This window comes from Kogia breviceps, chromosome 2 (assembly GCF_026419965.1).
Source record: "Kogia breviceps isolate mKogBre1 chromosome 2, mKogBre1 haplotype 1, whole genome shotgun sequence".
Taxonomy (NCBI): Eukaryota; Metazoa; Chordata; class Mammalia; order Artiodactyla; family Physeteridae; genus Kogia; species Kogia breviceps.
This window is the reverse complement of record NC_081311.1, coordinates 81726463-81752785: the sequence shown is the minus strand read 5'-3', so window position 1 is coordinate 81752785 and position 26323 is coordinate 81726463. Positions and strand designations below refer to the sequence as shown.

General features: G+C 40.6%; 1 protein-coding gene across 7 annotated transcripts in view; it reads right to left on the bottom strand.

The window, feature by feature from the left end:
• The window catches only part of PCNX2 (pecanex 2), a 274045-nt gene that overhangs the window by 81508 nt on the left and 166214 nt on the right, over positions 1–26323 (bottom strand). For 5 of the 7 annotated variants that reach the window (XM_067025705.1, XM_067025704.1, XM_059053839.2 and 2 more), the window contains exon 22: positions 4494–4602. The exons of the other annotated variants lie outside the window; for them this stretch is intronic. In XM_067025705.1, coding sequence (XP_066881806.1) covers positions 4494–4602 — 109 coding nt within the window. The remainder of the gene's footprint in view (positions 1–4493; positions 4603–26323) is intronic. 7 annotated transcript variants of the gene reach the window in all.

The following is a 26323-nucleotide window of genomic DNA, read 5'->3' as shown; positions in this document are numbered from 1 at the left end:
AAATTAGTATGGCTCTCACTTTTGGCTTAAGCCCAACTAATTGATCTCTGGAAATCTGGGGGAGGCGCCAGAAGGGCTGGTCCCTCCCCAGTCTCACTCTATCATTGGAGAACTTCTCCCAGCTGTCAAGCACTGGGCCTGTGATTTCTTAAAGCCAGAGGGAACAGAGGTGGCAGAGGTCAGTGTGGGGCCAGATGGCCAGGTTTTACATATGCACACGGTTCCTTGTCCTTCAGGGTGAGGGCTGGGAGGGTTCTACTGCAGGTCTGACCCGATCTCCTACAAGGCTGATTTTCCCACCTGGAAGGGGACGTGGCTGCACAAATGGAGGTCTTGTTTCTTAGCCCATGTTTAAAAAGTTCTGGCAGAAAGTAAGAAATGCCTAAATGTCTATCACAGATAGGAAGATTCTATGTTTTATTACCAACCAGAGCATAGAAGGGCTTTCCCATATTATCAGTGGCAGGGCTTAGTTATGTGATAGGGACCCTCACAGCCCCACTTACGTGTAAATACAAAGAAGGGAGTGAGCCTTGCTTGTCTACAGGCACTACTTCCCAGTGCATTTTCATAGATTTAAGCTCAGAGTTTTCCTTCAGGGGTAGCTGTGTCTTTTTTTTTTTTTTTTTTTTTTCAATTTGCTATTTATTTCCAAACATCTTCAAAAGTGAAATAACACAACCTCCATTAATAGTGTTGAACTGTTTGGGTATCAAAAAGATCTCGATTGTGCTACAATTTCAATCCGATTCCTTTTATTTTGACCTAGGTTCAAAAGCAGAACTCCAGAATAAGGAACTACTGTGATATCTATCATCACCCAACAGTTTCTTCTTCATCAGGAAGCTGGAAACATCTAAATACCTCTGCCACAAAACATACCAATGTAACTATTCCCCTTGTCACAGGAAGAAAAAAAGAACTTCATGGGAGATGTCATCCAAGGAAGGTACTGAAAAAACCTGAGAAAGCAGAGCAGGGTCACAGGGGAAATTCCTGAGGGAGGGTGTTGGGCGAGGGGAAGGTGACAGGGGGCACTGCGGGGTTTGCAGAAGATCCAGGACAAAGTTAAGTGGAGCCGGGGCTGGGTAGGAGGCTGTGTGGGCTGGCACTGCTGTTCTTTTTGATTCTAAACATTTCCCCAAAGATTATGTTATCCATTTTTTAAATGCCAGAAACAGTTATCCAGAAATTAAGAAATGAAGAAAATAATGCTAGCCTATAAATAAAGTTCAAATTTGGGAGGAAAGGAAATGAAGCTTAATAGGTCAGAGGTAGGGAAGAAGTGAATAGATGGCCTCAAAGGTTAGTTTATCCAGGGAAGATCAGAAGAGAAAATATAGCGCTCTTGGGGAAATATGCAAGATCATAATGGCTAAGGCAGTCCCTAGAAATATGCAGCCTTCTTTATTTTTTGAGAGCCAAGAGGTGGGCCAAAGGGCTAGACGGAGACTCCTTAAAAAGCTTCAGGTTTATGTGAGTACATTTAAAATGAAAATATCAACGTTAATACTTAAAAAAAATAACTGGAAGCTCAAAAGGATATACCAAATAGAAAGCGCCCTTTCCAACACACACGTTCAACAGAGCTGATACAGCTAAGTCTGTCTAATTATTGGAAAACAATGGTCTTGCATGGTCTCTACACATATTAAAAGGGTGAGCATGCCTATCTTTCCCTGGAGGTTACAAGCTCAGAAACTAACAGAGGCTTCGGAGGGAGAAAACATGCTAGGACTGGAAAAAGCAATTGAATAAACAGTGCCCCGCGGGCCTGAAAGTTAGTTCAATTCCAAAATGGAGCAAATTAGCCCCTTCTCAAAGCCAGGATGGAACCCGCAGCTTCTTAATAGAGTGATAAAATCATTAACATTTCAAAATTAGTCAAGATCCAGGGCTGGCATTTAGGAACCTGATAGCCTTGTCTTGATGGCATATATATCTGGTTTCTTAAACGATCTCATTATATTCTGCACGGTATGATGTTGGGCTCAACATAGCAAATAGCTACCTTTACAACTGATCCAGGATGGGGAAGTGTCTTTGGGTGATGGGGTAGGGGCGCTGGAAGCCCTGGAAGCCATCACACAACTGCAGTGGTCAGGATCCACGGCCACCTCGAAGGGTCTATAGCTTAGCAGAGGCAGGAGGTGGGTTTCACTGACAGGAACAGTTTTAGGCACAAAGCACTGGGATCATCTGTATTCTAAAACCAAATGCCCAATAAAATCTGCATCTCAGATGTGTTCAATTTCTCAAGAGAAGCAGTCCATCCATCGTGAAAGTACTTAGATTTAACGCCCACTGTGTTCAATCTGAGATGGATGTCAGTGCTGCCTTTATCCTTAGAGGAGATACTGAGTGCCAGATACCATGTGTTTGTGTGTGACCCCTCAACACACATAAAGGTCAGGTAATTGAAAGTTACAGCTTCCAGAACAGTTTTAATTCAGCTTCGGAACTACAGGAGTAATTAGTATTACTGGACTCGTCCAACAAGGCATAAGGAGCCACAAGAAATGCTACAGATCTATGTGAGACCAAAGTTAGAATAGAATTGGGAACCAGCACTTCAAGTTTTAAGTTCTTAGTGCAGCTCCTCAACTGCAAGTTTACATCCATCTCATCATTTTCATTTAATAAACAGGCTTTAAATTTAGACGGGATACCCGAGACACACACCAGAAATAAATAAAAACCCCCTCACTCTTTCATCTCACTCTGGTTTAAGGGATTCCGTTTAGAAAAACTAAAATGACTGGCATTCTAGAAAACGGCTGCTGTTATAGGAAAGGGGTGATATGCAAGCTCACGCTTTTGTGATCATTTTTCCTGAGATTGTTCCTCCAAATAACCGTGAAACACTTTACAAATATCAGTGCAGGTCTCAGAATAGGAACACGGAACAATGTGCATTGTGAGGACAGCTCTGGGTATGCTTAATAATTTTAAAAATAATAAGTTGGAAGGACAGCATTTTAAAAAAAATCTAGAATGTATTATCACAATGAATATCCCATGTCTGTTTCTATCCCTGTACCCAAAGTTGAGATCCCAGGGGCTCCTTAAGAACTGTCTTCAGGAGCCTTACGCAACCTTCAGGAAAGAAAGCTCTGTGTGGCCATTAAAACCGGTTCACAGCACCCCCAGTGGATGCCAGCCGAGAACCGCGCTTCACACACACATCAGTGGATGAGAATCCCAGTAAGGCTTGTGAAGATGGAGATTCCAGGGTCCTCCCGCCAAAATGTGATTTTAGAAGTATGTGCTGACCTCAGGAATCTACTTTTTTAAACAAGCTCCTCCAGGGATTCTGATCTAACGAGTCCCTGAATCACATCTCGGGAAATACAAATTCACAAAGTATAAATTCACTGGTGGGACTTCCCTGGTGGCGCAGTGGTTAAGAATCCGCCTGCCAATGCAGGGGACACGGGTTTGAGACCTGGTCCAGGAAGACCCCACATGCCGTGGAGCAACTAAGCCCGTGCGCCACAACTACTGAGGCTGCGCTCTAGAGCCAGCGAGCCACAACTACTGAGCCCGCGAGCCACAACTACTGAAACTGGTGCACCTAGAGCTCGTGCTCTGCAACAAGAGAAGCCATAGGAATGAGAAGCCCGTGCACCACAACAAAGAGTAGCCCCGCTCGCTGCAACTAGAGAAAGCCCGCGCGCAGCAACAAAGACCCAACACAGCAAAAATTTAAAAAGAAAAAAAAAGAATATTTCTCTTTAATCTCTCTCTCTTCAAGAGTATTCTTGATTTTTCTGTTTCTCCCTCTCTCCAAACACACACACACAGATACACACACACAATTTAGCTATCTGCATCAAAGTGATCTTTAGAAGGAGCATGTCAAGTTGTTTTGAAGTAAATTAAAACTAATTATCATTATGGAAACACTTAAAAATAGACAAGGAAACCAAACAAAACTACAAATGATAAAATTAGGCTCCTTGGCTAATGATAACAAAACCATAAATTTTTTTTTTTTTTGGTCTTCAAAAATATTTGGGTAATTCTGTTTGTGCCCAATTCTGGGTTTTTGAACATTCCTCAAGTATAAGATAACCAAGCTATATTATAATATAATGTTATAAGATCGATAATAATGTATCAATCCTATCCACAAAGTTTAATAACAGCAAATCAGTTTGCACTATTTTGCACAAGTCAACCAAATCATTTAAGTGGTGACTTTCCATTTAAAAGACATGATATCTTAACGGAGATCTGGTCATGGGAAACGGAAAAATCAGAAGAAATTAAATCATTCCAGAATATCCATTAAGAAACAAGAAGAGTTCCAAATTAAGAAATGTCTTTTAAGGCTAAGTACCTAAAGGGAATCCACAGTGCCTCGCCAGGTCCCCATTAAGATGTAATCTTAAAGACTTTAAAACCCTTTTACTGCCAGAGTTCAATGAAAAGCTTGCATAGGTAAAATGTGAATCTCAGCTCAGAGGTGAAAACAGAAGCAGAAAGGATACGAGGAACTGCAAAGAGCTGAGCAAACACGTGAAATGAGGAACCCCAAGCCATCTGCCAGGGAGCCATGTAGGTCATGATGAACTGTAGCTTGTGAAGCAGGTCCCCGAGCTGAAAGTGAAAGAAGAGACAGATTCGTCAGTGATGACAAGCACAGTGCCAGCTGTGTCACAGGCAAAGTGCCTGCATTAAAGTTAGGAAGGGGCAGTGACACTTGCTTGTCCTCTTACTCTTACCTTCCTTCCCCCCATAAGCAAGGCAGCTGTTTAAGGATTCTTTCAAACAGCAACAAGATGGTCAGAAGTAATGTTGTGTGGTTAATTTCACCAGGTTAATGATTTCAGCCCATAAATATGGTGTTTCTTAGAGGAACACTCACAGCTCGGTCCTTCCTTCTTCAGATTGGGTCTTTCAGAAAGAGATTCATACAAAACCCCATCACAATGGACATCGTTCAAGTTTTTGTGTATGGACTTCAGTTTTCCTCCTCAGCCACTCTTGCTGGAGAAAAATCTCCCCATACTGCTTTGTACCATTGCAAGTTACAAAGCGCTTTAGAAAGCCAAGATAGGATATGGGAGCCGTTGCATTTGCTAGATAAGCCTGCACAGGAGAAAGCTGAGTTCTGGAGACAAGTAGGGGCTGGAGAGAAGAGACCTTATGTGGCCTAAGGATGAACATGAGGGGGAACAAGCTCAGTGGTTTGGGCTGGAGAGCCAGACTATGAATGTGCCAAAGAGGACGGAGAGGGTCCCTGGCTGTAGACCCGTGCTTTGTGGAGAGAAGTGACTGATGGACCCCAGATGTGAAATTCTACAGCTGTCACTTCTAGATGCAGTCAGGAAGTATCCTACCAACAAGCTTTCCGAACTTGACATAGGCTCTTCACCCATAATGGAGACTTCATTTTTTAAAAAAATTGAAACATAGTTGTTTTACAAAGTTGTGTTAGTTTCAGGTGTGCAGTTTAAAGTGATTCAGTTATACATATACATATATCCACTCTTTTTCAGATTCTTTTCCTATATAGGTTATTACAAAATATTGAGTAGAGTTCCCTGTGCTATACAGTAGGTCCTTATTAGTTATCTATAGTTTATATATAGTAGTGTGTATATGTTAATCCCAAACTCCTACCTGTTATCCCTCCACCTCCCCTTTGGTAAACACAAGTTTGTTTTCTATGTCTGTGAGTCTGTTTCTGTTTTGTAAATAAGTTCATTTGTATCATTTTTTAAATTAGATTCCACATATAAGTGATATCATATGATATTTGTCTTTCTCTGCCTGACTTACTTCACTTAGTATGATCATCTCTAGGTCCATCCATGCTGCTGCAAATGGCATTATTTCAATCTTTTTTTACAGCTGAGTAATATTTCATAATAACGGAAACTTCAAATGGCATGATGTGTTTGTTCCTAGACTGGTTAGCATACGAGACAGTGAAGTACATTCACCAGAGCCATGATGTGAAAAGAGAAAAAGATAGAATTCTTAATTAGGCTCAGTAGGTGTTACACAGAACATGAGAAGACCACAATGAAAAGAAGGCAAAGGCTGGAAAACAGGACCATTGAGGAAAGGTTCAAGGCGCCAAGATAACTTACCCTTTCAGTGAAAGGCCAGTCTTGTAATTTTGGAACCAAAAGATGAGGTTATCCTGAACTGTTTCATGAAAGTGTCATGAGGGAAAAATGAGGTTAATTAGAATCCTCTCCAAGTCTTCCTCTCACTATTCTTGTCTCACCACATTCTCATCAATATCCTGGGTTTGGAGACTAACTTTAAACATCCTTGGACTGGCTACAGAAGATGAACCAAGGATAAATGTTCTCTCAAAGGCACAGCAAACTTGGAGTTCTTAAGAAGTGACTGGCATCGGATTGTGTACAGAAGCCTGGGGTCTAGATGTGTCCACTGGGGACCCTAGTCACAAACCTAGCAAGGAAGAATTGGAGGCAGAGAGGAGGGAAGGGAAGGCGGACAGAGAACAAGAGAAAGAGGAGAGAGTGAGAGGGAGAGGAAAGAAACAGAGACAGTGGGCAGGATTAAGGGAGTAGAAAAAAAAAAAAGAGGGGCTGAAATGGAGGAAGGTGATGTGTTCGGACCAGAAGAACTGTGAAGGAATGTGAATTCTGGGAAAGAAAAACAAATGGTTTTTTCCTAGTACCTTTTCACTTTCTTCCCTCTATCTCACTGACACCCACCAGAGACCTGATTTCAACTAGCTTCTGAGTTCTTTCAAAAAGGCCACTTCAGTTTTAATCCTGTGGTTGGTTTAAGCTTCTTGAACCCTGGATCTAGATGGTACTCCACAGCTGCCAGTGCCTTTGAGATGCTGACAGTTGAGAGAAGAGCAGTTTATTCTCTTATGTCAGCTTGAGGCTGTATCTCTTAGGTTCACATAAAGATTAGTCCTCTCCCAAACCGTGGTTCGAAAGGATACAGGTACCCCAATGTTCATAGCAGCACTATTCACACAATTGCCAAGACATGGAAGCAACCTAAATGTCCATGGACAGATGAATGGATAAAGGTGTGGAGATATATATATATATATATATATATATGCAAAGAAATATTACTCAGCCATAAAAAACAGTAAAATAATGTCATTTGCAGCAACATGGATGGACCTAGAGATGTTCATACTAAGTGAAGTAAGTCAGACAGAGAAACAAATATCATATAATATCTCTTACATGTAGAATAAAAAAATGATACAAATGAACTTATTTACAAAACAGAAACAGACTTAGAAAACAAACTTATGGTTACCAAGGGGGAAAGTTGGGGGGGAGGGATAAATTGGGAGTTTGGGACTGACATATACACACTACTATATACGAAATAGGTGACCAACAAGGACCTACTGTAGAGCACAGGCAACTCTGCTCACTGCTCTGTAATAACCTAAATGGGAAAAGAATCTGAAAAAGAATAGATACATGTATCTGTATAATGGAATCATTTTGTTGTACACCTGAAACTAACACAACATTGTTAATCAACCCGGCTCCAATATAAAATAACAATTTAGAAAAACTACTCCCCACCACCTTATATCCCACCAGTCCATAGGTGACTTGAGCAGACAGGCCTAACACAGACTCAAACTCTTGACTCACTTCTCTTAAAAGATATGATTTCCTTTAAAGGTCAATATCATTTCCATTCATTCTCACCATTAATTCAACCAGAGGAGGAGCATATGCTAATTACAAAACAGAAGACATTCAAACACGTGACTCTAGATTACATGGAAAGCAAAAGTCCTGAGAAGTGGGGATGGACTCTTTTGTATTAACTTGCTCCTTTATGCCCTAACCCAACTCTATCAGGCAAATGCCTCTGGATTTGAAATATTCTAGTCACAACACTGCTAAGAATTCTTAGTCTGCTTATTAAGAATTAGTCCTGTGACTCATTCCTAGGTGAAAATTGCCAAGCATGAGCAAGATTACCTTATGTGATGTATGACCCCCTAGTTGCCCTGAAAATGAATCATGGGTTTTGCAAGGTTACTCCTGTTGGGTTTTCAGTGTATGACTATATCCTGGGAGGCTTTTAAGCCACCTCCTGGGAAAGCTGATAAGTAGGTCCAGGCATTGCAACTACAATCAGACAGGCGACCCCAGGGAAAGCCTCATCTGAAGGTTTAAAGCACTAACAAGCTAAACTTTGCTGCATTATGATTAAATGAATATATTACAATTATTTTTTGTTTAGCACAGTGACTTGTATTTACACATAAGCAAAACCAGTAATCAGACACATGTGCTCTCATGCTCTAATTGTAGCCAAGGCCCCAGGTATCTTTGCTCTTTTCCTATGTCTCTCTTGGCCTCGTTTTTTGTTTGTTTGTTTGTTTTTGCTTTTTAAATGAACATTGTGAAGAATAAAATACAAGCTTTGTAAAAGATGTTCAATACGTAGCTCATCAAATAGACTCTGCTGTTCTTAATCTCTGAAGCCAGATCTCCCAAATGCTAGTTCTTTACATACCAATGATTTCTCCACAACTCAGTCATTTAGTGATCCTCTAGGAAGCCCACCAGAAAAAGGATGTGCTGGGGATGTGTCAGATGTCAACACAACACAGAGCATGGGCCCGAGGGCACGCTGCCTGGGTTTCAATCCCAGCTGGCACCCATCATGGGGTTGATAATAGATCCTCCCCACACTGTCATTTTGAGGATTAAATGACTTCATCTTTGTCAAGTGCGGAGTTTAATAAATACATGTTAGGACAGGTGGATATCTTATTTTGAGGAAATTCTAGGGCCCCTCCTCTCAGCAACTGAAACTTAACTAAATCCAGGACCTCTTATTTTTCAGAGGATGAAAACAGACTTAGCCTCAGAGAGGCTAAGTGGGCTGCTTAGGGCAGACCATGAGTCACTGGCCCCTAAATCCAGAGATTGAAATTCCTGGTTCTCTGCCTGGTGATAGACATTTCTACCTCCCAACCTTACCATGTCTCCTTGAGGCCATGAGCCTTCCTGGAAGGACAGCAGCAGGAAGCAGCTGAGGAAAGGTCTCCTCTACCTACAACTTCCTGCTGACAGCAACAGGGCAGGGTCACAAGTGAGAAGGTGACAAATCGGAGCTGGCCGATTTGTCACTGTCGGGGACCTCTTTTCCATGTACACAGTGACGGAGGGCTATGACCTGTCCTGGAATGCCCTTTTCAGAAAAAACACCCAATGAATGAAAGATGACACCACCCAACAAGCCCAGTGACATTCAAGTTGTCTCAACAAGGCAGGATGCTGGGTTACCTGTGCTTCTTAAGAATGGACAGCTCCAAGAAGATTGACATGACTGGCCAATTTTATTCCTAAAAGTGGGGGGAGGTGTGCTCCATGTTAAAAGACTCAACTTCAAATTTTCCCTTTACACTTCTTCCTCCTCTTCTAGGGTTAAGTCAGATGAAGAAAAAAAGAAAAATTTGTGGGTATCCAAAAATTGACGTCTAAGCACAAAAGGAAGCTTAAATATTGATCATTAATGAGAAGCATTACAAGAGGCACTTTCTGTACCGTATTAGGCCATTGTGTATAAATTAATAACACATTTAAGATGAGTTAATGGAAACAACAACACTAACATTGCCACCTGCAGCACAGCATTGCACTGAAGTACTTTTAATTTTTATTTTATATTGGAGTAGAGTTGATTAACAATGTTGTGTTAGTTTCAGGTGTACAGCAAAGTGAATCAGCTATACATATACATGTACCTATTCTTTTTCAAATTCTTTTCCCATTTAGGTTATTACAGAGTTCTGTGCAGAGTTCCCTGTGCTATACGGTAGGTCCTTGTAGGTTATTTGTTTTATATATAACAGTGTGTGAGTTTGGGATTGACATGTATGCACTGAAGTACTTTAAATAGAAATCCATTTCCATTAGCTATGAACTTGCATCTCCTTAGACAGTTCGAGGTCTCCGTTTTTTTGAAGCTTAACTCATTCCTAATGTTCTGCTGCTAAGATCTTAAATCTCAGTACTTTATGCTTTAAAATGTCTATTAAAGCATAAAAAACTTCCCCAATTACCCAAGTATGACTATATGAGAAAAGAAAATCATTGGGGTCTTTTTCGCTGAAAACACTCGGAAAAGACAACAGGAACTCACAGTGGAATAATTCTGGCTGTTTCCCAGAGAAAGACACCATAAATACTCTCACTTCAAATAACCCTTTTTGGAAATATCTTTTCAATCAGGCCTAGACATGCTGTTGTATCTCTGCTCTAGGTAGGAAATGCAATTTGCATAAATTCACAAACTATCTTAACAGAAGTGTCACCCAATAAGGATGACCCTAACACATTTCCTTGCTAATATTGATACATTCTGAAAGAAAGCACAGGCCAGCTTTTCTCTGGGGACTTCCTCCCCACCCCCCCGCCCCAATGAAATAACTCACCATTTATTGAATTCTCTTATATTGGGCATTGTCTTAGGGAGCTGCCCATACGCTATCCCATTTGATTAAATTGTAATTTCCCCCCACCCCAATCCCAATCACTACCTTTTATCCTATTGCTCCAGTCTCACTAGTCTCCCAGATTAGTTCTATCATTTGCCACTATTTTTTATTTCATTTTGTTGTCAAAGTCAGTGAGTTGTTTGTTTTTTTTTTCTCGGAAAAATATGCAGCTTGTGATTATCAGTGTTTGAACTTGAAGAGGCAGGCAAGGCTGAAAGGAGTCCCAAAGACTGGCTATTGGATTAAAGGTAAATTGAGTTCAAAATGAGAGAGAACGCTGAGGGAGCAGAGACCAGAGAGAGTGCTTGGAGAGGAGGTAAACAAATGCGAAGACGTTTTCAGGTTCAAGGGGGAAAAAGCTGATGAATTCAGGTGGGAGCCCAGCTGAGGGATTGAAAAGGTAGGAACAACAGAATTGGGGAAAACTATCAGACATTTCGATGCTCAGGTAGGGATGTGGGGAGTAAAAAAAATGTTTGAGAAGGAATGGAAAAAGTAAAGCTAGTGACATTTCAAAAGTGGGATACCACTTTTTAGGGAAGGGGGAGCACTACTTTTATAGAATAACTGGTTGATAACAGCAAAGATGATAAATTTGGGGATATTAGCTCCAAAACATAAATATTCTCAAATGGGGCTGACAATATGAGTTAGAATTGTATAAGTTAAATAAACATATTCAGACAGTGGTTACACGATCGTATTTCAGAAGGTGAGAAATGTTTTCTATCTCAATACACAATGTGTGTTGGGAGCCTATTATATAACACACTGTTTAGCACAGTATTGATGGGCTTCAGGGAGCATGGTAATGTAGAAAGGCTACCATCCCACTGTAAAAATAACATAAATAATCTAAAAAATTGTAAGAAAATATAGTTAATATTTGAATTCCAAACAAGATAAAATCTTTAACAGTCAAAACCAAAGAGGGAATTTTGAATGAGAATGTTAAGTCTGAACTGACACCATGATGACCCCAAGAGGACATAGGCATGAATATGGGCTGCAGGAGCTGAGGACTTGGATTTTAATGGACTTGAAGGGCAGCGATGCCCACCAAAGTGTGAATTAGAAAAGATCCACCTACCAGGGCTAGGAGAAAGCAAAAAAGTTTTCCTTCTGCCTGGTGTAGGGTAGATAAAAATCTATCATCCACAACGTGCCAAAGCCATTGTAATGTAGGGGAGTGGAGTTTAAATGTAGACTATTCCAAAAGAGCAGGAACACAAAATTGACAGACTATTATTAAACATAGTGAAGGATGACAAAACTTTCTTGCATAAATCGTCTTCAGGGACACCTCCACAACCAGAATATGTAGACCGCCCATTAAACGTCAAAAAGAAAAGAAAAGAACTGCATTTAAAAAACTTCATATGCTAATCAAATGTGCTTATTAATAATTTGAGTAACCACTAAATCACTAACTTTCTAACTTTAATGTGCATCAGAATCACCTGGAGAGCTTATAAATAAAAGATTCTGGTTCCTGCTTGCAGAGGTGCTGATTCAGTAAGTCTAGGATGGAGCCCAAGAATAACCTCCCAGGTAATTCATCATGATGCTCCTCTGGGGATCACACACTGAGATTCAGTGCACTAAAGGACTAGAAATATAATACTCGATTTCCAAAGTACGAGAGGGAAAGAAGAGATCAAATACAATTTATTCAATTCAATAGAAGGCAAAAAAGAAGTGGTGGGGGGACAAAGAAAAAGCATTGTAAATAGAAAGCAAAATATCATGATAGAAAAAAGTTAAACATATCAGTAATCAGAGTAATGTAAATGGATAAATTTGTCTATTAAAATGTAGAGATTCTCAGTCTGTATTAAAAAGAAAAACTGTGCTAAATGCTTTTATAAGGAATATTAAGATGACTTAGAAAGTTTAAGGTAACAGAATGAAAAGAATATATAGCAGGTAAATCTTAATCAAAAGAAAGCTTGCTTACCTATATTAATATTAGACAAAATAGAATTTTACCAAAAAAAGATAAAAAGCAGTATATAATGATGAAAGTAAAGGGTCACCAGAAAATAAAATAATTGGAATGTGTGTACTTAACCATACAGTCTCAAAATATCTAAAGTAAAAATGGACAGAATTACAAGGAAAGATTAACAAATCTACATCATAGGGGGAGATTTTAAGACAGGCATCTCAGGGCTTCCCTGGTGGCGCAGTGGTTGAGAATCCGCCTGCCGATGCAGGAGACACGGGTTCGTGCCCTGGTCCGGGAAGATCCCACATGCCGCGGAGCAACTAAGCCCGTGAGCCATGGCCGCTAGGCCTGCGCGTCCGGAGCCTGTGCTCCGCAACGGGAGAGGCCACAACAGTGAGAGGCCCGCGTACCGCAAAAAAAAAAAAAAAAAAAAAAAAAACAGGCATCTCAGAAAATGATGGTTTGGTTAGACCACAGATTAATAAAGATATAAAATATTTGACCAACAGAATTAACAAGCTTTATCTAAGAGATATGTGTATTAGAACCTTGCAGCCAACCAAAGGAGAAAGAATATAACTTTCAAGCATATGGACATTTACAAGAATTGATGACTTAGTAAACTAAAAAGAAGTCTTAACCGATGCTAAGAATTGATACCATGCAAATTGCTGTGCAATTAAGTTAGAAGACAACAATAAAAAGACAGTAAAATAACAATAGCAGCAGCAACCACAAACTTTGCATTCAGATATAATAACAACAAAAATGACACTGAATTAACTAAGAATAAATGATAATCAAAATTAGGAAATGCTTTAAAATGAAAGACAATGAAAAGCAGTAATACCAATCACAACCTGTGGGACTCAGCTAAAGCAATTTGTAGAGTAAAAGACATAGCCTTAAAATGTGCACCTTAGAAAAACTTCACAGTTTATATTGGCAGTCAATTTTTTATCACAAAAAATGAATATTGTCAGAAAAGAAAATACAGACATTCTGATCTATTAATGTAAATGCAGAACTCCTCAATAAAATATTTATGAAATGAATCTACAAATATATAAAAATATATCATGACCAAATGTGGTTCATCATATAATGGTTTATTAGAAAAAATGTCAATATAATTCACAAAAATAAGAAAGTAAAGAAAAACCATATGATGCTCAACTGATGCAGGAATGATGCACTCACTCATAAAAATCCCTTGCACCCTAGTAATATAAAAGTTCTTAAACTGCTAAAAGGTAGCAGTGCTATATTGAAGTAAACACCATATTTAATAGTAAAATGTAAAATTTCAGGATTATTCAGGCAAGATGTATCAAGCAAGATGAATCTGATTAACCTACAACAGAAAAGTGAAAATAGAACCATTAAGGGAGACTAAAATCTAAGGAAAGAGAAAGGAACCTGGGATAATAAGTTATCACCTGTGAAGTGCAATTTGGATAATTGCACTTAATAACTAAGAAGAGAAACAGGGATGATACACCTACTCAGCAGGTGTAGGCTACTTAGGCAAATGAAGGCACAGCTAATAAAGGGAAATGCAACAGGCCTGATTCTTTGATTAGCCAGCTTTATGCAGCAAAACAAATTCAGACCCCGAGGAGAACATGACAGAAAATATTAGTTAGGTTCATATTTCACAACCACTAATTAGTGTATCCATAAGTGCAAATGAAGTCACCATTGCACATTTAAACTTTACAATCTACCAAGAGGTAGAAACACACAAAACTAAAAATCTTGTCAAGACCCCTGAGAATTGGGAATTAAGTTTAATGCTGCATCTGTGTGTGTGTTTCTGCTTGTGGTAGACAGAGGGTTACTGGCTCAGGTGTGTGGGCAGGTGGGTCACTGGGGAAGGAGGCAAGGGTGGACTTCAACATAGAAGAAACGGGAGATGATAAAAGTTACCAAGGAGAGAGGGTTACCTTTTGTTCTTTAAGCATCTTGCTCAAATGGAGCTTGGAGTGAAGTGGTAGAAACAATACAGTTAATATACACATTCTGCCTTCCTTTTCAGCTCCTTATTCCTCTAAATTCCTTATGTTAGCTTTCATTCAATTACTGTATGTAGCATAGTCTCCCATCTTTGTTTTGGCTTTTGTTTAGCTTTCTCTTCCCTAAGGGGAAAAGGTAGCTTTCTAGATTCTGTTTCTGGGGGCTTCTTCCCTCTTGAAGATTCATTATAACCCTAAAGGTGACAAATGCAGTTTTTAGGAAGAGCGTATGACAGCCAAGTTCATAAGCCTCCTATCAAGCTGCTGCTTTTACCCATGTAGCATTTTAGTAAGAGAAATAAATAATGCTGATATCTGTAGCTACAAAGCAGCTTTTCCTCCATCTTCTCTGAAGGTCCTCCTGATTGGATATTCCATCCCTCCCACACCTCCTGGATATCTACCTCATGTACTCTCCTGAGATTTTATACTTGTAAAAACATTTCATCCATCTAATACACATAGAAATAAGGTGATTCATACAGTGGTGATCCAAATAACAGTAGCTCTCTGCTTCAAGTCCCTAAACTTTTTTAATTTATTGATTTTTACACAAATATAATAATACAAACTCACTTTAAAAACACCAAATAATTCAGAATTGCTTAAATTGTAAAGTGAAAGTTCTTGTAACCCACCTCATTCTGACCTAACTTCCAGGACTTGGAATTTTCTGCACATGCACCTGTGCAATACATGCATGCGAGTGTGTGTGCGTGTCTTTTCTATTTAAATTGAATTAGCAATATACAGTGTTCCGAAACTTGATTTTTCTATTTCATAGATCATGGGCATTGTTCAGTGTTGGTATAAATTGCTCTCCCTCACATCTAATTAACTGCATAATATTCCATTGTTTGGCCAATCTATTGAATCATTATACTACTGATAGACATCTAGGTTGCAAAAATTAATTGAAAACCACTGCTGAAGAAAATTTCACACACTTATCTAAGAGATCATACAAAGCCAGTGCAGTGGCTGTTAACACAGTGTACCCCCCTGACTTTGATCACTAGGTGGGCACATGGTCTACACTGGGACGGTCATGACATCCCCGTCTGACCATGATAACTGATGCAGGGGTAAGCACAGTTTGTGATACAGACAACGGGTACAGGATGTTAATTCCACCAGCACTGCTATATGAAGGTGGGGCTCCTGGGAGCTATCTTGTTCCTTGTATGGAGAATGACCTGAAGCAAAATCAGGCAAAAATAAGTAGGAAAGAGAGAGTACAAAAAGATAGTTTGCTCTGGGTATGGCCCCATCTCAAATGAGATCTACTCTCAAGCATCCTAGTTATGTAAAGCAATATAGTCCAACTTTAAGTTGAGCTTTTGTCACTTGCCATCAGAACATTCTAATATACCAAATTTATCAAAATTTCATGTAAAACTAAAAAGTAGTTCAAAGAGCTTCTGGTTTCTCCTCTTGGACACAGAAAGCTGAAAAGAGCATTCTTCCCACCCTTACAATGAGAAAAAGCCATACAAACTTCAAATTCGTGACTGCTTGTTTAACCCATTGGAGAACTGGGGTGTAAAGAAGCCAGCTGGCCCACAATCTAAGGACAGACAAGCACCTTCAGGGAGAAAGGAGTTAAGTACTCCCTCACCTGGGGCAGACGTCACCAGAAACCGGTAGGAAGAGTTTGTCCAAAAGAGCTGACGAATTTTGGTGATAGTCAAGCGTGGGCTCGTAGGACACCAGGAAGCCCCCTGAGGGCTATAGAAATTACAGGCTCTTTCTCCATGCACTCCCCTGGGTGCTCACAGAAAAGGTCGGAGGGAACCCTAAGGGAGTGTCTGATGTGGTACAGACCTGAAGGAAGCACACAGCAGACACACGGAGGAGCACAAAACTCTGTGACACCCTTTCTCTCCAGACCTCTCTTATGGGACACGTATTTCAGTCTACGGAAGAAAGGTCAGCAAACACTGTCATCTCCAGGGCACTGGTGAAGACTCACCAGTGGGGAAGTCAGCTGGGGGAAGGGAACGACACAATGGCAACAAAAACCCCACTCCTGAGGAAGGGGCAGGAGCACCTGCTGGACCCAACTGCAGCTGGAGGGGGATGAGGAGAGCTGAGAAGGACACAGGGACAGGGCGAAGGCCTAAGACTGAGGTTTAATTAGAAAACAGAGAACGTCCTCCCCTTCCACGTTCTCTCCCTGCCACCAAGCTACCAAGTTGCAAGTGAAAAGTAAAACCAGATGCTGATAGCAGAGGGACAGGAAAGGCACAAGCACATGTGAAGAGACACACTGAGGAGCAGCATGGGCATAGAGCTGAGCAGCGAGCAGACGTCGCTCTGGAAGCCAACTCCCAACCTAAACACAAGGTATCCCTTCAGAAGTTTTGAAGCCTGTGATAACCTGAAGGTAACCATGGCAATAACAAACCCCCAACCTGGCCCATCTCCTAACTATGTTAGCTCAAACCCCGCGCTGAAAATCTAGCAGAAGGAAAGGCATGCCTGGTTCCAGGCATGAAAGCTATTTGCTTTATACTCTATGGCCCTCCACAAGAAGTCCAGCTTTCAACAAAAAATTATGAGGCATATGAAAAGGCAAGAAAAAAAAGACTCCTAAAACACAAAGAAACAATCAGAGCTAGACTCAGATATGAAACACATGTTGGAACTATCTGACAGAAATTAAAATAACTTTGATTCATATGTTCTGGGCTCTAATGGAACAGGTACACAATATGAAAGATTAGATGGAAAATTGCAGCAGAGAGGTAGAAAGTATAAAAGAAAGACTCAAATGGAAATGATAGAAATGGCAAACACACAAGAGAGATACAGAATGTTTTCAGCAGGCTTGTCATACTAACACAGTTGAGGAAAGAATTAATGAACTTGAAGACAGATCAAGAAAAATGATCTAAATTGAAACACAAAGACAAAACTGAGTGAATTTAAAAAAGAAAACATCACTGAGTATCCAAGAGATATATAACAATATCAAACTAACATATGTATATTTTGAACCTCAGAAAGAGAGGACAGGACAAAGAAATGTTTGAAGATATAATGGGCAAGAAATTTCCAAAATAATGACAGACACCAAGCCACAGACTCAAGAAGGTCAGATAACACCAAGGAAGATAAATACCCAAACAAATATATGAATAAACAAACAAATAACAACAACAAAACCTACCCAACACTAGGCATATAATAATCAGATTGTTAAAAACAAAAGACAAAGAGAAAATCTTGAAGGCAGCCCCCACAAAAGGCACATTACACAGAGAAGAACAAAAGTAAAATTACAGAAGACTTTCTGTAAGCCAGAAGATGATGGAGAGACATTTTTAAAGTTTTAAAAGGGGGAGGGGGCAGGAACTGTCAATATAGAATGCTATACCCAGTGAAAATATCTTTCAAAAATGAGAGAGAAATACTTTCTTGGGCAAACAAAATTGAGAGAATTTATTGACAATAGACCTATACTACAGAAATTGTTCAGGAAGTTCAGGCAGAAGAAAGACGATACAGGTTGGAAATTTGGATCTACACAAAGAAATAGAGCATCAGAAATGAAAGGTGACAATAAATCATTTTTTCTTATTTTCAAATGCCCTAGAAGAGCAATTTTGCTCTAAAGCAAAAATAGTAACAGCGTACTATGTGTTTTTAGCGTATGTTAAAATAAAGTATATGACAATAACACCAGGGATGCCAGGGAGGAAACTGTTGAAATTCCTTACACTAGACAAGTAATGGTATAATATAATTTGAAGATAGATTCTGCTGAATTTAAGTTTTAAATTCTTAATATAATTGCAATGACTTTAAAAAAAGAGGCATAAACAATACGTCAGTAGAAGAAATAAAATGGAATTAAAAAGTAAAAGTTCAATTTAAAAAATTTAAAAGTTCAAAGTTTTTCCTGCTACTCTTCCCTTTATTGCCCTAATTAGTTGCTCCTTCTGGAGAACCCATAATATTTGGCTTATAACTTCCTACCACATGGAAAGTAGTACAGCATCCTGGTTATAAGAGTAAGCTTTGGAGTTAGACCTAGGTTCTCATCCCAGGTCTGCTTCTCACTACTTGTGTGATCTAGGACAAGTTTTACTCCTGTGAGCCTCAGTTCTCTCATATGCAGAGTAACTATGGTAATGGTACCTATCTCAGAAATTGATTGTGAAGAGTCGATGAAATAATCCATGTTAGGTTTTTAGCTCAGGACCAAACATATCATAAGCGCTCGATAAACACAGATTATTTTATTTATTGCCCTTATGACGTTGTTTCAAAAGTAGTTTTTATGTTTTTCTCTCCCACATCTTCCATAGAAGAGTATGCTCATTGTTAGCGATACTGTATTAGTTATAGTTGTACAGTTATCTTCTAGCAGGTAAGAAATACAGGCATGTAGTGGATGTAAGTGCAGTAAGTGTTCTTCAGAAAGTGAAACAATGAGTAAAAGAAAGCCTCAAGTGTCTTACTAACTCAACTCATAGGCCATAGTGGACATGGGGTCAATGGAATTTTTCTTGTTACTTCCTGATTCTCATTTACATGCCAGATCTTTGCAACTGCCACTGATTTTCCTGACAAAGGTGGTATTTCCCCTTTTTCTCTCAATGGATATTTTAAGATAGTAACCACCTCAGTGTCACTGACTGCCTTTCTGCAGTTGAGGCAGCAGCACCATGGTCTGGTCCACTCAAGAGTACTTCCACAACTGGTAGCAAAAGGAAAGAAGGAATGAGAAAGTCTATGACCTCGAAGATCTTGTCTGAAATATGAACTCCTGGTAAAGGACACTGTTTGGAATCTCCAGGTTCACGTCTGTAAATCCTGTAGAACTGGAAGCCTCCAGTCAGTAAAGGAGAGCAGTTGTTAGCCTTGCCAGGAAGATGTTGCCCTGGCTTGTAACCAAATCGAGCTCTGTCTTCAGGAAGTACTTTAAGGAGGGCTTCCTCATTGCTGAGAAAGGAAGGTTTTCAAATTCTTTCAGTGAAAAGGGTCTAGATTTATCACTTCTACTAAATTCCCCGAAGCCACTCATGTAGCTTTTGTGTGCCTCAAACACAAACCACTGCCCTCTTCTCTGAAGATTCATCAGCAGTGGCCCTTCGATTCCACAGAGAAAGCTGTAGACTTTTTAAAAAATGAGAGCCCATGAAAACTTCTTTGACATATTAGCAGGGACACACAGAACTATGCTGCTGTTTGAACAACATGACTAAATCCATGTATTTATTATAGTATACTTTGGCATGAGAAAAAAGGAAAAATGAAGAAAAAAAAAAGATATAACTCTTGCACACCAGCCTTGATGTCCTAAATGGGAAGGAAAAACAGACCCTTACTTTGAAGGCTGAGATGCAGAGAAGCTGCTAGCATTCACTTCAGGCCTCTGTCCCTTCCCAGGAGATGAATTACAGTAACTTGCATGGTTTGAGTTAAGGGAAACCCATGGCCCTGGTATGTGGGTGTTGTCCTGGGGAGTGGAAGACAAGGAAGTTGATGAGTTAGGCTATAAATCTTGACTAAAGGATGTTTGGGGTTGTTCAGGCGCTTCTCAGCTGTTACATGACACAGTTAAAAGTGGCGTCACAGTGGTGGCTACATGCTGTGAGCTGGCCAATTGGATGACATCAGCTTGTCACCAGTGGGGTAGATCTGCAGCTAGAAACAGATTGTGTTTTCCCCTCTGAGTTTTGCAAAAGGGGCTCGGCTGATTACAGAGCACAGAGCAAAACACTCATAGCGCAAGAGCCAGCTCTGCTGGCCATGTGTTAAGTCCTCCACTGTGAACAGGACAGCAGGCAGCAGTGAGGCAGCCAAACAAGATTTATGAGAAGCCAAGAAAATCAAAACACACACCACGGAAAGACCAAGGAGGGAAGGCTAAGTGACCCGTATGCTCAATCTAAAACCACCCCTCTTCCCATGTGCTCCCCTGTCCCTGCTGTGAATAATCATCTCTCTGGATAATAAAACATCATCCAACCACCACATCCAAGCTCAGACTTCATTTCTCACAAACCAGTTATTTCATCTTTCAACTGAATTTAATTAATATGAATTGAATTAGGGTGACCTAATCCTAACTAACCCTAATCCTAACCAGGATCCTGCATTTTGTTGGATGTTGCAGCAGGTGGGAAATAAATAAGCACACCCGTGGTCCCACCATTCGGGGAGTTTCCAATCTTCTCGGGAGCACAGACACACTGGAATCTGTTCGTTTCTGGACAGAGTGCAGAGCCTGTGAAATTTTTCTCCTGCACCATCCTGGCAGCAACTACAAGTGAACATGGGTCCCTGAGAGCCTGGAAGGTGTGCTAGGTTCCTGCAGTGGTTTTGTGAACCTTCTGCAAGCCAGTTTTCACGCCTGGGCTTGGGAAGACTGGGGATAGGATCAAGTTCAAGTATGGCTCTGTGAGTGAGTGACTTTGGGTAAGTTTCTAACCTGTCCATGCAAAACAGCACCACTGAACATTCCACAGAGGCTTATTGTTTTCCTACGGTGTGCCTGACCCTGTTCTGGAAATTAGGACATATCAGTAAACAGACAAAGATCTCTGTCCTCATGGAACTCACAATCTGGTGGGAGAGACAATCAAATGAAAAACAAGTCAAGGAGAGAGTATGTTAGAAGGTGATGACGGCACAGCAGAAAGGTAATACAGTGCAATGTGAAAAGATGGGGAAGCTGGGTGGAGGGCAGAGAAGGGGCAAGTTGCAATATGAAAACTGGGTGGTCAGGGTAGGTCTGACTGAGAAGGTCAAATCTCAGCAAAGCCTTGAAAGAGCTGATGGAGTGAGGGAGTGAGTTTTATCTAGTAGAGAGAAAACTGTGAGACAACCTTACTGAAAATTCCAGAATTATGAAAAAGGTCAATTAGCTTGATAAGTCCATTCTTCAACTCAGTGAGGGAAAGGGACCTACAAATAAACTGAAAATGGGAAATGGAGCCTCTGTTAACATTACTGAACCAAAAAGATAATGGAGATGCCAATTCCTGGCTGGAGATGCCTAAGAACTCAATTCTTGTATTAAGTGTCAAGCCCTGCATTTCAAACCTAGAGATGGTGGCATTAAGTAAACATTGTACTGTGGCCCTTCACATCACACATATATGGCATGTTTATTCCTGGCAAGGGCAGTGGACTAAAGCTTTTAAACATAACGAGAATGGCATGTCTAAAGCCATTCACCTCCTCTAAGCTGATAAAACATTAACAGCCTGAAAGTGGTTGTGACTGCAGAATTTTCCCTTAAATACAGCTCCACTGAATAGCATACTATAAAGCTCTCCCAAATACCCACATTTAAATACACTGACCTGTGGTCAATGAATATACTTGGTCATTTACAAACAGACACAGAGGGCCCACTCTACCAAGGGCACTTTGATCTCTGTGAAGCTGCCGATATTGTTGACCACTCCCTCCTTCTTGAAGCCATTTCTTTTCTTTCTCCCTATTTTACTGTACTTTACCTTGTCTCATGAGTCACTTGTCCTCCTCTTCTATCTGGGTCTTAAATGCTGGCCATCCTTGTTGGAAGCAATATGCCTTTTGGAAGGATTCTCTATGGAGACCCTATCAGGTACATCTTGTCCACCCAACAATTCCTATCACAGGAATCTGTGTTCCTGAAACACTCATGTGCACCAGCGTCTGACACTTCTGGTCTGTCCTCCCTTTCTTCCCCCTCTGACCCGCTGTCCGTACAGTGTGGTTAGACAAGAGCCAGGCCTCATTGACTAGAGGGCTTGCGTCCCTCTTGCCTAGTTCCTCAATGGACACATGACACAAAAGGAGTCAATGAGATGCTCCCTAGGACTTCAGCTAAAACCATCAGGAAAGATACTTTCTCTTCTTTCTGGGATTATTAGCTGGAGGGAGTCTCTACATATAGAACCAATCTAAGAATGAAGCCAGCAGAGAAGAGAAGGAGAAATAAACACAGAATTTCAATGCCATTATTTAAGCCTCTGAATCACCCCATCAATTTTGTGAACTGTTAAATCCCCCTTTTTCATTAAGCCAGTTTCATTTGGGTTTCTGGCATTTGTGAACACAGAAATCCCAGCTACCACAGGAAAAAAATTGGAAGCAAACTAAATGTCTATCAGTAGGGGAATGGCTAGTCAAATTATTACTATGGAATACTATGCAGGTGTCAAAAGGAAGAGGCAATATTACACATACTGTTGTGGAAGTTCTCTAAGACATATTTTTAAGAAGAAAAGGAAGTAAACGTGTAAGGAATGACCTATTAATATTTTACGTTTTGTGTGTGTGTGTGTGTGAATACATAGGAAAACAGAGTAGAAGGAATTATTCTGTAATAGTTACAATGGTTATCATTAGGGAGAGAAAGGGGTTAAGGAGTGAGGGGTGTGTATAAAGATGGACTTTCTCTGTATTTTCCATTGTGTTTCTAACTTTATTAAACTGATCCTACATTTATAGCACCTATGTAAAGTAAAATATTTAAATGGGAAAACATACTGTCCCTAGGTCTTTACTTTGGTCCCTGTCACGTCTCATTCCACAATTCAACACATCTAAAACCGACATTTTTTTCCCCCAAAATGTCTTTTTTTCCTGGCCCTCATTAATGACACCACCGAGTCACTGGAGGACGTGATGTGAGAGCTCTCCCAGATGTAGCTCTTCCTCCTATACTCCACTTCCCCCCAGCACCCTCACAGTCACTAAATGTTATCAGCTCTACCTCCTAGATTTGTCCCTTCTCATCGTGGCTCTGGGGCCATCATTCACACAGCTTTATGTAAAAACCACCTCACTCATTAATTTTAATTTCATAAATGGTAAAAGTGCTAGCTCCCACATTGAAGTGCTAGATCCCACATGGCCTGTAGAATTTCACGTGTAACACATTCTGGAAATGCTGGCAGAATGATCCTCTGGCAGGATTATTTCAAGTCCTGCTTCTCCAGCTAAAAATTTCAAGACAAGATGGTTTCTGAGAACTTTTTCAGGACCAGTGGGAGAGCATGAAACCCTTGTTGCCTTGGTTCCTGTCATGACCACATATTCTTACTTGGAGCATGTCTTCCTGTCCTCCAAAGACCCAGGCATATCAGAAATGTTACAAGTTCATTACGTTAGTTGGTTCTTAAAAGAGAAGAATGATTGATGGTGATGGCTAGGACCTGGGACCTGGGACCCTTTGCTGCAGGATTTGCACCTGGACAAACATCCCCTCGAACAACAAAATACAAAGAAACGATAAGAGACTAAAAATAACTGCGTGCACAGGCAGTTGGGGCAAATTCTGTACAACAAGATATGAAGAGACCAAAAGGCCCAACCGCCACTTCTAAAGAGCCGGGAGCAAAATCAAGGTACTGCGTGTGATCCCTGCACACAGTACCACCAAAGGGGAGGGCAAATCACCTAAGCCACCCCTCCTGCCCGACCCCTGGACCTGCCCCTACCCTCACCCCGTATAAAGAACAAGCTCGCCCCACCCCTCTGAGGGAGCGAACAAGCAAGGGAACCTGTTGTTTGTTCCCGCTCCTCCCTGCTGTAGCAGAAGCCCCAGTAAAGCCTTGCCTGAATTTCCTGTTGGGCCTCTGATCAATTTCTATTGACTAAGGAGGCCAAGAACCCTGGTCCAAAACAACAGGGCAGACGAGAGAAGAGGAAAGGGATTGAGAGGCTGAGGGAGGGAGGACGGTTGGGCCTGACTCCTTAAAGGTGCTGAGTTGCATGGGGTGTGGTTGGAGCATCACGGGTCCCAGGATGCGATCTGCAGGGATGCTTCTTTCCCTCTGCCTCCCCTCAGCCCCCTGCCTATCCACTAGGAATGTCCCACCCTTCGTGTCAACGCATGGGCTGCACTAAATCCTTCCTGTTGTGCTCTGGCCCAGAACTCATGATGTCCCGTTTTTCACTAGATCTGGCAGACTGAGGAGACCAGCCAACATTCATCTTCCAGACCTCGGGGGGGGATTGACGGATTCAGAGAGGGAGAGAATTAACACACAGGCAGGCCCTCTGGAAGTCATCTATTTCATCCTCTGGACTTTGGTGCTTTGATCTCACTCCACACATCATCTCTCTGTAATCTCATTCTGTCTTTCTTTCCACCATAAAGCCTGAAGGATTAGGGGCAACTGACATAACAATAATAATGAGTCCACTATTCACGCAGCTCCTTTCTCCCAAGGAAGCTGGAGCCCTTCCAAGGTCTCTGCATTCATCTTGCAGCCCTTCTGTGATGTGGGCTGCCAGTATAACAATGGTTTTGCTGTTTAGCAGAACAGGAGCCAGGCTGGGGAAAGAGCTTAGGGATTGGTGACGATAAATGAGAGGACATGTCAAAAGCAGGACCCTGATGAATCTACTGAACAAATAAAATTTCATATCATGCAATGAACACCCCTAAAGAGCAGTATTTCCCCACAAACAATATTGGAGGTTTCTATGCAAGTCAATCAACGTGATACACCATATAAAACAAACTGAAGGAGAAAAACCATATGATCATCTCAATAGATGCAGAAAAAGCTTTTGACAAAATTCAACACCCATTTATAATAAAAACCCTCCAGAAAGTAGGCACAGAGGGAACTTACCTCAACATAATAAAGGCCATATATGACAAACCCACAGCCAACATCACTCTTAATGGTGAAAAACTGAAACCATTTCCTCAAAGACCAGGAACAAGACAAGGTTGTTCACTCTCACCACTATTATTCAACATAGTTTTGGAAGCTTTAGCCACAGCAATCAGAGAAGAAAAAGAAATAAAAGGAATCCAAAACAGAAAAGAAGAAGTAAAGCTGTCACTGTTTGCAGATGACATGATACTATACATAGAGAATCCTAAAGATGCTACCAGAAAACTACTAGAGCTCATCAATGAATTCGGTAAAGTAGCAGGATACAAAATTAATGCACAGAAATCTCTTGCATTCCTATACACTAATGATGAAAAATCTGAAAGAGAAATTAAGGAAACACTCCCATTTGCCATTGCAACAAAAAGAATAAAACACCTAGGAATAAACCTACCTAAGGAGACAAAAGACCTGTATGCAGAAAACTATAAGACACTGATGAAAGAAATTAAAGATGATACAAAGAGGTGGAGAGATATACCATGTTCTTGGGTTGGAAGAATCGACATTGTGAAAATGACTATACCACCCAGAGCAATCTACAGATTCAATGCAATCCCTGTCAAACTACCAATGGCATTTTTCACAGAACTAGAACAAAAATTTTCACAATTTGTCTGGAAACACAAAAGACTCCAGCAGCCAAAGCAATCTTGAGAAAGAAAAACAGAGCTGGAGGAATCAGGCTCCTGGAGTTCAGACTATACTACAAAGCTACAGTAATCAAGACGGTATGGTACTGGCACAAAAACAGAAATATAGATCAATGGAACAGGATAGCAAGCCCAGAGATAAACACGCACACATATGGTCACCTTATTTTTGATAAAGGAGGCAAGACTATACAATGGAGAAAAGACAGCCTCTTCAATAAGTGGTGCTGGGAAAACTGGATAGCTACATGTAAAAGAATGAAATTAGAAGACTCCCTAATACCATACACAAAAATAAACTCAAAATGGATTAAAGACCTAAATGTATGGCCAGACACTATAAATCTCTTAGAGGAAAACATAGGCAGAACACTCTATGACATAAACCACAGCAAGATCCTTTTTGACCCACCTCCTAGATAAATGGGAATAAAAACAAAAATAAACAAATGAGACCTAATGAAACTTAAAAGCTTTTGCACAGCAAAGGAAAGCATAAACAAGATGAAAAGACAATCCTCAGAGTAGGAGAAAATATTTGAAAATGAAGCAACTGACAAAGAATTAATCTCCAAAATATA